At 40.3% G+C, this 12,771-nt stretch overlaps 1 protein-coding gene across 1 annotated transcript in view; it reads left to right on the top strand.

Moving 5' to 3' along the window:
- bckdhb (branched chain keto acid dehydrogenase E1 subunit beta) overlaps positions 1-12,771 on the top strand; it is a 254,524-nt gene that overhangs the window by 41,244 nt on the left and 200,509 nt on the right. Inside the window, exon 4 of the mRNA XM_063040340.1 lies at positions 12,253-12,386. Within this exon, the coding sequence (XP_062896410.1) occupies positions 12,253-12,386 (134 nt within the window). The remainder of the gene's footprint in view (positions 1-12,252; positions 12,387-12,771) is intronic.

A 12,771-nucleotide genomic window follows, 5' to 3' on the forward strand; every position in this document is an offset into this window, starting at 1 on the left:
TCTCTGGCGGATAGAGCACTGGTACTTGGCGAAGTGATCTACCAATCTACGTCAGGTCTGACTGATATACAAGAGGCCGCGCTGGGAACACCAGACACAGTATATGGCTCCAACAGAGTCTTCACCTGGAAGGACTATTTAGGGCCCAGAATGGTAGGAGGTGGTGTAGGGGCAGGTGTAGCACTTGTTCTACTTGCAAGGATAAGTGCCAGGAGGGAGATCAGTGGGGAGAGATGAATGGACATGGTAGTCGCGTAGGGAGTGATCCCTGCGGAAAGTACAAAGTGATTTTGCTCTCTGGATAAAGAAATTCCTCCACACCTTCATTCTAAAAGGACGCCCCTCTAATATGAGTCTGTGTCCTGTGGTCGTAGACTCTCCCACCATTCTTGATTTCTTGGTTCTTTCTTGGTTTCATGGCTATCTGGAGAACTGAAGAATTTCAAAGTTGTGTACTTTGATAATAAATGAACATTTGTACCTTTGGTAGCAGAATCCCAAATGAGTGGTTATAGTTAACATCTGCAGAATCTCTTGTGTTTGACAGGTTATCTGCCTAGTTACAAAATATTACTGCCAAGTAAGCTTTACCATTAGCTGTTGAGTTAATTCAGTAAAGAACATCAGCATGGATTCAGAAAGGATCTCTTGTTGATTTTAGTTGGTGTGATATCCAAACAGCTTTTGGAGAGTATCATTTTTAAATGATGATTAGAAGAGGTTTCATATATAAGGCTAATGTTTAAATTGAAGTGTGTGAACTGTCGAGGAATTGTGACATGCGAGATTGAAAATGTGGCCTGCAACTAATGGGCTCCTGGGTTGGCTGCAGTGATGATTGGCTTCGTGGCTGTGGATTCACTTTCATGAGCTTCAGTTCTGAATTTTATTTGCTTATTTTTATTGCTTGCACCCTTTGCTTTTCTTTCTGCACATTAGGCGTTTAATGGTGTTCTTTTTTTAAAAAGGGCTCTATTGGGTTTCTTGGTTTTATGGCTGCCTGTATGTAAGGAGACAAATAAGGTTGTATATAAATAAATATACTTCGATAGTAAATGTACTTTAAAATACCGTTTGCTGATTGCAGATATGATCACTGTTGTTTATAATTTATATCAGTAACTTGCCTGAAGGAAATTTGCACCAAACTAAACTCAGATGGACTGTTGATTCCATTGAGGCAACAAAGAATCCAAAAATTAGTAACATCGTTTAATAATAGCAGATAATGTAATATGAGTGAACATAACCTGTGTTTAGTAAGTAACATTAAAATAGCTAAATGTAAAGTTATAAGTGGTTAAAGATCTTGTAGACTCAATGCATTGTTCAAGAGAAAAGAAAAGGTAGAGGATATAGGTCATGTGGTCTCCCATGTTCTTAATGCACATGGTTAGTGCTGAACAGCAAGTAAAGAAGATAGAGTAGTGAACAGTATAAACATATATGGTACAAATCATAAGGTAATTGTATTAAAGTGGCATAATGCTTCAGTCTGAGATCTTAAGTTCAGTTGCTGAGAATATAAATGTAGCCTGTTCACTGTGGTTATTTTGAATAGATTTGTGCATTTCTTTCTTGAAGTACTTTGGCAGCTATCATTAACACCATTTTCTCTTCATTTGTGCAAGGAAAGATTGGTAGTTTGCCATATTTTTCAGCTTTTCTGTTTATATTATACCCTGCATCTTCCTAGATATGATGACAATGCTAAAGTGGAATTTAGATGTACACCTGAACAGGCAGAGAATAGAGGGATAGAGACTATGTGTAAGCAGATATGATTTAGTTTGGATTGGTATCACTGTTGTCTCAGATGTGGTGGTCTGAAGAACTTGCTCTGTTCTACGTAGGACCTGTTTGATGGAGGATCCATGCTTTATTAATGTATATTCTAGGGCTCATTCTACTGTATACTTCAACCAATAGCTCAGTGCTGTCTGGAGTTTGGCTTCCAAATTTGCAGGTATGTACATATCTTTTTCATGCTGCAGCTTAAAGACTTGGGTTGGAGTGACCTTGCTTGTGGGATGGAGATGAGGGAGATTAAACCTTTTATCTCCTTTCAATGATTAGCTCAGCTTCAGCTGGAACCTTTTTGGAGCAGAGGTGCAATAATGCGGCAAGGAAGATCAAGAGTGGAGTTGGAGTGATCATGCAGATTTGTCTGACACCTGTATACATTGGGATTATGTCTCTGGTGGGTTCAGTAATTTGAATCATGATTTGTATGGAGTTAGGAAGCAAAGGAGAAGGTAAACTTCTTGTAATCTTTATTTTTATAATTTAGTCTTTATTTAAATCAATAGTAGTAATATTTATTATTTCAGTTTTCATTTTTCATCAAAACTGGACTGGAATTCTGTTATAACAAATAGGAGAGTGTGGCAATCTAATTCAGGGGTCCCCAACCTTTTTTGCACGGTGGACCAGCTTAATATTCACAATATTCTTGCCAATCGGGGGGGGTGGGGGGATGGTGGTTAATCACGACTGAAATATAGGTGATAAGTCAACTATAAGTCACTTATCAGTGGCTAATACACTCAATTTCGTTTCTAAAAGGGTTTATCTAACGAACTTAATATTAAACACAGCGCATATTTTCCTCGCATGAATATAGTGATAAGTCAATTATAAGTCATAAGGGGGTTCCTTATGTCCAGTCTATTCCACAATTTAGTTTTCGTTGCATTCATTGCAGAAAACTTCGCTTTGCAGAGATATGATGTTGGAAATGGAAGCAACATTTTCAGTGCTTTCGTGGCTATCTCAGGATATTCGGCCTTGACTTTGATCCAGAATGCCGGCAGAGATGTTATGTCAAACATACTTTTCAGCCCGTCGTCATTTGCAAGCTCGAGGAGTTGATCTTCTTTCCGTGCTGACATTATTGATTCACCGGGGACGTTCAGAAATGGGTCACGGACCCATTCCTTTACATGTCTTGGGTCTTTTGAGGTTGGGAGGTAACGCTCGAATTCAGTCAACAGCGAAGATAGGTGTACGCGCACCAGCTGTGAGCCTCAGTCTCTCCCAAATTCCTGGCTAATTTTGGAAACGTCAAATATGACCCTGTCCATTTGCCGTCCTCACAGTTCCAGTTTGGCTGTGAAAGCAGACACTATATCTGCCAACTTGAAGACAGTTGTCATTCTCCCCTGAAGTGACAAATTGAGTTCATCGAGCAGGTTGAAGATATCACACAGATAAGCGAGTTTTGCTATCCACTCCTCGTCACTGAAGTGTGCTGCCAGTGGTGACTTTTTTCTTGAAAGAAATCTCTATAGCTGCTCTCTTAACTCAAAAACACTGGCCTGGGCACTCCCTCTGCATCCATTTCCACGCAAAGCTGCTCAAACAGTCGTGAGTTAATGGCTTTTGCTTTGATGTGATTGATAACTTGAACAACGTCACTCAATACACTGTTAAGATCAGGTGACATTTTTCGGCTAGCCTGCATTTCCCAGTGTGTGACACAGTGTGTAGACTGGCATTCAGGAGCAACCTCTTTGACTCGGGTAGTGAAACTGGACTCGTAAAGCTGTTCCAACAGCTGTGCTTCGATGTCTTCCGCTATGTCATCAATTCTCCTTGAAACTGTGGTAGCTAAAAGAGAAACCTGTGCCATCTTGTTAGCTGCAGCTTCTCCCAACAGTTCACGGCACATGTCCTTGGCAGTAGGTAGAATCAATTCTTCACCAACAGTGAAAAGCTTCTTAGCCTTAGCAATACGGCTAGCCACTAAGTATGATGCTCTCAGAGCAGCAGCATTTGTGGAGGAGGTGGCTCTCAGTACTTGCTTCTGTCCCACTTGCTGACGTTTTTCCCACTCAAAAAACTCAACAGGTTTGTCTTTAAGTGCAGGGTGCTTGGACTCAAGGTTTCGAAGTAGTTTTGAGGGCTTCATTGCCTCATTAGACAGCTTGTCTCCACATATCACACGTGGGGCTTGGAGTGTGCGAGTCACTGGTGGCAATAAAGCCATATTTCATGTATAGAACATAGAACATAGAATAGTACGGCACAGTACAGGCCCTTTGGCCCACAATGTTGTGCTGACCCTCAAACCCTGCCTCCCATATCAGCCCCCACCTTAAATTCCTCCATATACCTGTCTAGTAGTCTCTTAAACTTCACTAGTGTATCTGCCTCCACCACTGACTCAGGCAGTGCATTCCACGCACCAACCACTCTCTGAGTAAAAAACCTTCCTCTAATATCCCCCTTGAACTTCCCACCCCTTACCTTAAAGCCATGTCCTCTTGTATTGAGCAGTGGTGCCCTGGGGAAGAGGCGCTAGCTATCCACTCTATCTATTCCTCTTATTGTATACCTCTATCATGTCTCCTCTCATCCTCCTTCTCTCCAAAGAGTAAAGCCCTAGATCCCTTAATCTCTGATCATAATGCATACTTTCTAAACCAGGCAGCATCCTGGTAAATCTCCACTGTACCCTTTCCAATGCTTCCATATCCTTCCTATAGTGAGGCGACCAGAACTGGACACAATACTCCCAAGTGCGACCTAACCAGAGTTTTATAGAACTGCATCATTACATCGTGACTCTTAAACTCTATCCCTCGACTTATGAAAGCTGACACCCCGTAAGCTTTCTTAACTACCCTATCCACCTGTGAGGCAACTTTCAGGGATCTGTGGACATGTGCCCCGAGATCCCTCTGCTCCTCCACACTACCAAGTATCCTGCCATTTACTTTGTACTCTGCCTTGGAGTTTGTCCTTCCAAAGTGTACCACCTCACACTTCTCTGGGTTGAACTCCATCTGCCACTTCTCAACCCACTCCTGCATCCTGCCAATGTCTCTGCAATCTTTGACAATCCTCTACACTATCTACAACACCACCAACCTTTGTTCGTCTGCGAACTTGCCAACCCACCCTTCTACCCCCACATCCAGGTCGTTAATAAAAATCACGAAAAGTAGAGGTCCCAGAACAGATCCTTGTGGGACACCACTAGTCACAATCCTCCAATCTGAATGTACTCCCTCCACCACCACCCTCTGCCTTCTGCAGGCAAGCCAATTCTGAATCCACCTGGCCAAACTTCCCTGGATCCCATGCATTCTAACTTTCTGAATAAGCCTACCATGTGGAACCTCGTCGAATGCCTTACTAAAATCAATATAGATCACATCCACTGGACTACCATCATCTATATGCCTGGTCACCTCCTCAAAGAACTCTATCAGGCTTGTTAGACACAATCTGCCCTTCACAAAGCCATGCTGACTGTCCCTGATCAGACCGTGATTCTCTAAGTGCCTATAGATCCTATCTCTAAGAACCTTTTCCAACAGCTTTCCCACCACAGATGTAAGACTCACTGGTCTATAATTACCCGGACTATCCCTACTACCTTTTTTGAACAAGGGGACAACATTCGCCTCCCTCCAATCCTCCGGTACCATTCCCGTGGACAACGAGGACATAAAGATCCTAGTCAGAGGCTCAGCAATCTCTTCCCTCGCCTCATGGAGCAGCCTGTGGAATATTCCGTCAGGCCCCGGGGACTTATCTGTCCTAATGTATTTTAACAACTCCAACACCTCCTCTCCCTTAATATCAACATGCTCCAGAACATCAACCTCACTCATATTGTCCTCACCATCATCAAGTTCCCTCTCATTGGTGAATACCGAAGAGAAGTATTCATTGAGGACCTCGCTCACTTCCACAGCCTCCAGGCACATCTTCCCACCTTTATCTCTAATCGGTCCTACCTTCACTCCTGTCATCCTTTTTTTCTTCACCTAATTGAAGAATGCCTTGAAGTATGACTCATCATATTTTCTGTTGAAGGAAGCTTTCTTTTTTTTTCAGTCTCGGCCTCAGCTGTCTCTGTGTTATCATCGTTAGGCCTTTTATGTCCTTTACCATCTCTTCCAAAGAAACTCTCAAGCGACGTTTCTTTTTTACTCATGGAGTAGTTGCAGGTTAATGCCCGAGTGATGACCTCACGTGCGTTCAAGTTCAACAGTGCATGACAGGGAATGAGGAAAGGTGCAGCTGACGCATATCGTTTCCTTGTGGCCCGGTAGCACGTGCTTTGTGGCCCGGTGGTTGGGGACCACTGATCTAATTGACTTATGTTCTTTAGCATATGAAGATGCAGTGTGTCAGAAATGTACTTTTATTTAGACAACACTTGGATGTGTGTGAGGTGATATTTGTGAAGGCATTTCACAGGATCCTCATTCTCAGTGAAGCTTCTTGTGTGTAGAAGTCAGAGACAATTTGGATTCTGAGAAGAGTTAATGCATTAGAACTTCAGGAAAACTTGACTCATGTATTTTAAATTATAGGGTTCCTGATGAAGTGCACCAAGAGACAGATTTTGGAGTTGACATATTGTATAGTTCTAAGAGTTTTAAGCTGTTGAAGTATTTGGAAAATTATTTTCAGTAGACGTAAAATCATGATTATCATTGAACAAATTGAGGAGGCATATTGACATCCTTTGGCAAATCATTTGGAATAATTTAGGTAATAATTAAGTTTTTTTTCTATCTTTAGATGTACTTCGTTATATTTGCTAGGTAATTAACTATATGAAGTGGTTGAGATGTTTAAGGATGGAAAGTGCTTTAAATGTGCAAGTTTTCTTTAAATATATTTTTATGGAATCATTGGTATAGTTTTGACAAATTTATAAATGGTTGTTTTCATCAGTTCCAAGGTGGCCAAACTTAGCTTCTGTGTGTGTTTGACTTCTGCCTGGCCTGTGCCTATTTTTCTGGGAGGCAGCTAACTGTACTAAAAAAAATTCCTATAATCTGACCCCTTCTCTCCAAAGACCAAAACTTTTCCTTCAATGCAAGGTCACATCAGTTGACATGAGACCATAAGATGTAGGAGCAGAAGTAGGCCATTTGGCCCGTTGAGTCTGCCTCGCCACTCAGTCATGGGCTGATCTAATCCTTCCAGTCATCCCCACTCCCCTGCATTCCCCTCATACCCTTTGATTTCCTGGCTAATCAAGAATCTACCTATCTCTGCCTTAAATATACACAATGACTTGGCCTCCACAGCCACTCGTGGCAACAAATTCCACAGATTTACCACCCTCTGACTAAAGTAATTTCTCCGCATCGCTGTTCTAAATGGACGTTCTTCAATCCTGAAGTTTTGCCCTCTTGTCCTAGACTCCTCTACCCTGGGAAATAACTTTACCCTATCTAATCTGTTCAGGCCTTTTAACACTTTCATTCCTGGAATTATTCTCGTGAATATGCTTTGAACCCTCTCCAATGTCAGTATATTCTTTCTAAAATAAGGAGCCCAAAACTGCACACAATACTCCCAAGTGTGGTTTCATGAGTGTCTTATAGAGCTTGAACATCACGTCCCTGCTCTTATAATCTGTACCTCTAGAAATGAATGCCAACATGGCATTCGCCTTCTTCACCACCGATTCAGCTTGGAGGTTAACTTTTAGGGTATTCTGCACAAGGACTCTTCCCAAGTTCCTTTGCATGTCTGCGTTTCGAATTCTCTCCTCATCTTTATAATAGTCTGCTTGTTTATTTCTTCCATCAAAGTGCATGACTATACACTTTCCAACATTGTATTTCATTTGCCACTTCTTTGCCCGTTCCCTTAAACTATCTTAAGTCTCTCCTGCTCTTCTACCTATTTTTGTAGCATTGGCAAACTTAACCACAAATCCATTTATACTATAGTCCAAATCATTGACATACATCATAAAAAGCCGCTATCCCAACACTGGCCCCTGTGGAACTGCATTGGAAACGGGCAGCCGGCCAGAATAGGATCCTTTTATTCTCACTCTCTGTTTACTGCCGATCAGCCAATGCTCCACCCATGCTAGTAACTTCCCTGTAATTCCATGGTTTCTTATCCTTGTAAGCAGTCTCATGTGTGGCAGCTTGTCAAAGGTCTTCTGAAACTCCAAGTACACCACATCTACTGCATCTCCTTTGTTTGCTCTGCTTGTAATTTCCTCAAAAAATTGCAGTAGGTTTCTGTTTTAACTGCATCAAGCCTCTATTGCCCTGTAACTCGTCCCACTGACTGTGATTATGCCTCATCTCCTGCCTGTCCTTTCTATCATCTCAGTTGCATGCTATCTTTGATTTATTTCTGTTTTCCCCTTCCTCAGCCCTATCACTCCAGTTCCCATCCCCCTGTCAAATTAGTTTAAACCCTTCCTAACAGCTCTGTTTAAACCTGCCTGCTAGGATATTGGACCCCTTTGGGTTCAGGTGTAACCCGTACTTTTTGTACAGGTCGTACCTCCCGCAGAAAAGGCCCCAATGATCCAGGAATCTGAAGCCTTGGTCTCTACATCAGTCTCTCAGCCATGCATTAATATGCCTGATCATGCTATTTTTGAGTTTGTTAGCACATGGCACAGGCAGCAATCCTGAGATTACTACCCTGGAGGTCCTGCTTTTCAGCTTCCTACCTAACTCCCTGAATTCTCTCTTCAGGACCTCCTCCCTTTTTCTGCCTATGTCATTGGTCCCAACGTGTGCTAAGACCTCTGGCTGTTCAATCTCTCCCTGCAGAATACTCTGCACCTGATCCAGGACATGCAGAAGGGGTGATGAAATGATGACCACTATTAATTCTCTGTTAATTTTCTTTTAGCAGATTACATGAGTCATATTTTGAGTATATATTGCTCACTTTATCAATATCATTGAATCTGAATCCTGCAACTTGTACCCCACAGGACTATAGCAGTATAAACAATAGGATGGTGGAGGCTCACACTGTATTGTCAGTATAAGTTGGGGGCAATAAATGAGAGCTTGCTATCTCACATTCTGCAGCAATTTTTTTAATTGCATGTGTTTAGAAACAATTTTTATGTTTGTTCTACATTTGCACACTTATTTTTAGGGATTGAACAAGAAAGCATATGTTACTGTTTCGGATATGTAGATTATTACTTTCAGAGTTAAGTAAGCAACACCTTAATTAATCTTTAGACAAGATGCAAATGCAGTCCTAAAATTTTAAGTATTTTGTGATCATCAACAACTCTTAAGAAAAGTTGACTGCTGTTGAGTTAGATCCATGACAGGCTGAACAGACATCAGAAATATGTAAGTTCATTACCAAATTAATGACTTGGAGTATGAAAAAAACAATGCAAAGTTTTGGTTCAAGATTGATTTAGAAAGTTTACAATGGCTTTACTTTTAAATTATTACTTAATGACTTTTACTGTATATTGAAGCCACCCTAATTTTGTTGAAATAAACTTGAGTTTTATTTAAGAGCAGATTATAATTACAGTATAATATTTTTTAAAATACTTTTTTCTTCAATTGCCTATAAGTTTGTACAGGAAGCCATTATAAGATGTGGTTTTTGATTTTCAAGCATATTAAAGAAGCATGTTTACTTAGCTTTTATGTACATTTTGGATGGTGTTTTATAAGAATGGTACTATTGAAAGAAAATGTGATGCCCTCCTTATTCCTAAACAAATTATTATATATTTGGGGAACTACTTGTGTTGAAACACTAATCCTTCTCATTTGCTGATATTACTTGTACAGCAAAGCAGCAGCTATTTTGCTGAGGAAGGAAACAATTTAAAGAATTATTTATTTAGGAAGTTCATATGCTGAATTTCATGTTTGTTGCATTAATTATTGAATCAAGTAGTTTGTGTCAGTGTGACTATACAGGTTTTCCCTGCCATCCGAAGGTAGAGCGTTCCTATGAAATGGTTCGTAAGCCAAAATGTCATAAAGCGAAGAAGCAATTACCATTTATTTATATGGGAAAATTTTGTGAGCGTTGGCAGACCCAAAAATAACCTACCAAATCATGCCAAACAACACGTAAAACCTAAAATAACAGTAACACATAGAAAAAGCAGGAATGATATGATAAATACACAGCCTATATAAAGTAGAAATACTTTTCCACAATCATTACTGCACTGCTTTCCGTAGCAAAAATCGCATGCAAGCGCCGTCGGCAGAAAATCTCACGCAAGCGCTCTCGGCAGAAACGCGCAAGCGCTCTCCAGTAACCTTTAAGCTATGAAGCTGCCAAATCAAACCAAATAACACGTAAAAATACATAGCCTATATAGAGTAGAAATAATGTATGTACAGTGTAGTATCACTTACGGGAATCGGGAAGACAGCTTGCCGAGCACACTGATGATGGTGTGTTAGACTTGTCGGAGTTTGGGTGGTGCAGTGGCCCCCACCCTCTGGGCCGCTGAACGATACATTGCCACAAAGAACGCAGGGGTCCAGCGGTAGCCGGGAGGTACACAGCACATCTTTAAGAAAAAAACCGAAACAAACATGCCAATTAATTAGGTGCCGCCTGTAATTGTCGGCCCAGATCAGTGCTGATTTCCGATTGTGTCGTCTCTGATCTGGGCCGACAATTACGTGTCGGCGGCACCTAATTAATTAGCATGTTTATTTCGGCTTTTTTCTTAAAGATGTGCTGTGTGCCTCCTGGCTACAGCTGCATTCTCCGCAAATCGGTATCTGTCCGTGGCCTGGGTGTTGGGTGGTGGGACACTGGGGTGTCACCTCGTCACCTGTTTCCATTAGAGCAGGCAGCTCATCTTCTTCTATCTCTGCCTGCCTCGATGTCGAAGGTCGAGGTTCATCGTCTGCTGTGGCTGATGTGGAAGGCTTGCTTGACTGCTGAACCTCGCGCATTTTTCTATCACACAGTTCTTTAATAAGGACTCAAACCATCCTGCAAATATCCCCTAAACTGACGTACCCTTTCAAAATTAAAGTCGTACTTTATCATTACTCATCTGGTTTCCATTGTTATCCTTTTTTCTTCCAATTGCATCAGCTCTTCATCTGTCAGTTCTTGGTGATGGGATGCCAAAACCTCTTCAATATCATGTTCATCAGCTTCCACAAGCCAAACTCACGTGTCCTTACTTTGTTCACTACGATCAAAACGCTTATTTATGTCTTGTTTTACGCTAAGTTGTAACACCCTTACGAGCTCTTTCAGGCTTTTCCGATACCATAGAACTCACCTTGCAAACGGCTGCTTACAGGCACGTGTTAAAGCAAAACAGTTCCGAATCCGGGTGAGAGCAGCTGCTCAGGGCGCGCTGCCTTTTATCGCGTGCTGAATTTTTTTTTCGTAACAGTGAAAACACCTGAAAGGGAAAACAGGGTACTAATGTAGGTCTTTCGTAACAGTGAGGTTTCGTAAAGGGAACGTTCGAAAAGCGGGGGACACCTGTACTGCTCAATCAAGCAGATCAGTTAGAGCTTGAAAAAAACATGAATTCTGGGTTTTATATTGAGAAGCAAGTAGTAGACTATGCCAGATCACTGAAATGTTCCATTGGTTGTAAGAACACTGCAGCTGGTAAATACCAGAATTTTTAAATTTTCTCAATCTGATCAGTTGTCTTACAGTTTGACCTTAATGATATAAAAAGGGCTGGTGACTTGCAAAGCAGTTCTCCATTTAAAAATCCCACCCGTAACTGGAAACTGGGCAGCAGGACTCAGAATAAATGCTCATCTTAAGCACATGGCTTAATTTAGAGTGTGGTTAGAGAAAGCATTGTAATTCCAGCAACATGAATTGAAAATGTTGGAAATGCTTACCAGATTACATGGCATTTGTGGAGCGAGAATGAATATTTCAGTTTCTACAGTTCGCATGTCATTGATGTAAAATGTTGAATCTTTCTTTGCATGGAGACTTTTCTGTAGAAATTTACAGTTGTTTTGTATTTCCAATTCAGATTTCCATCAATTGTTGGAATTGGTACCATAAATATTTTTTTTAAAGATCACAATTAAAATACATTTTTGCATCACATTAAAGGTGAATGAATCAAAAGCCCAGAATTAGGTTAAAAGAGTAACATAACAGAGCCTCTTTGTTTTAATTTCTTGTGAATGTAGTTTTCACAGTATGTGATGGATCAAGTTTTCTTTTTTTGTCAAATTGTTAATCTGATTAAGCTCTGAGTATCAAAAATTTATTGAGATAATCACTTTGGAAAAAGGCCAATTTTGCCTTTTGTATTTTAAAAACTAAGATAACTTGAAACTGTCTTCTGAATGAGTTTAAACAAAATGTTTAATATTATTTTGCTTTTATGATGTTTTTAAATGGTATTTTACAAATTGTAATTTAGATTTAATTAAGCATCAGTTTAATTCTTGGGCATTTTACTGTTTCTTGGTCATTATTTATCTTGCACCTTAATAAAATATTTGTTTTATTTTGTCTTAGGAAAGGAACGAGTGTTTAATACTCCTCTCTGTGAGCAAGGTATTGTGGGATTTGGAATTGGGTTAGCGGTTACAGGAGCTACAGCTATTGCAGAAATACAGTTCGCTGATTATATCTTTCCAGCATTTGATCAGGTATGTAAATGCTGTTACCACAATTACAGTAGATTTTCTAATTTTTATTCTGGTTTAGTTTATTATATTTCAAACTCATTTGTGAATTAACCATGTTGATTTCTAAAGCATGTCAGAGAAATTTAACTTTCACATTTACTTGTGCTTTTATTGTGTATTTGATTATTTTTCCATCATAATAGACGTAGTATTCTCGTGCAATGTGTTGAAACTCTGATAAACATCAAGTTAAACCGGAGCCAATGAAGACAGAGTCGTAGTAAGGTTAACCATTTACTGTGCACTCTTCCACATTAACATCGTATGGTGAAAACTGTTGATAAAAAAATACAAACATACACATCATCTGTTTCATTCTGGAGACCACCCGTTCTCTCTTCTTTTA

Source organism: Mobula hypostoma, chromosome 2, assembly GCF_963921235.1.
Source record: "Mobula hypostoma chromosome 2, sMobHyp1.1, whole genome shotgun sequence".
Taxonomy (NCBI): domain Eukaryota; kingdom Metazoa; phylum Chordata; class Chondrichthyes; order Myliobatiformes; family Myliobatidae; genus Mobula; species Mobula hypostoma.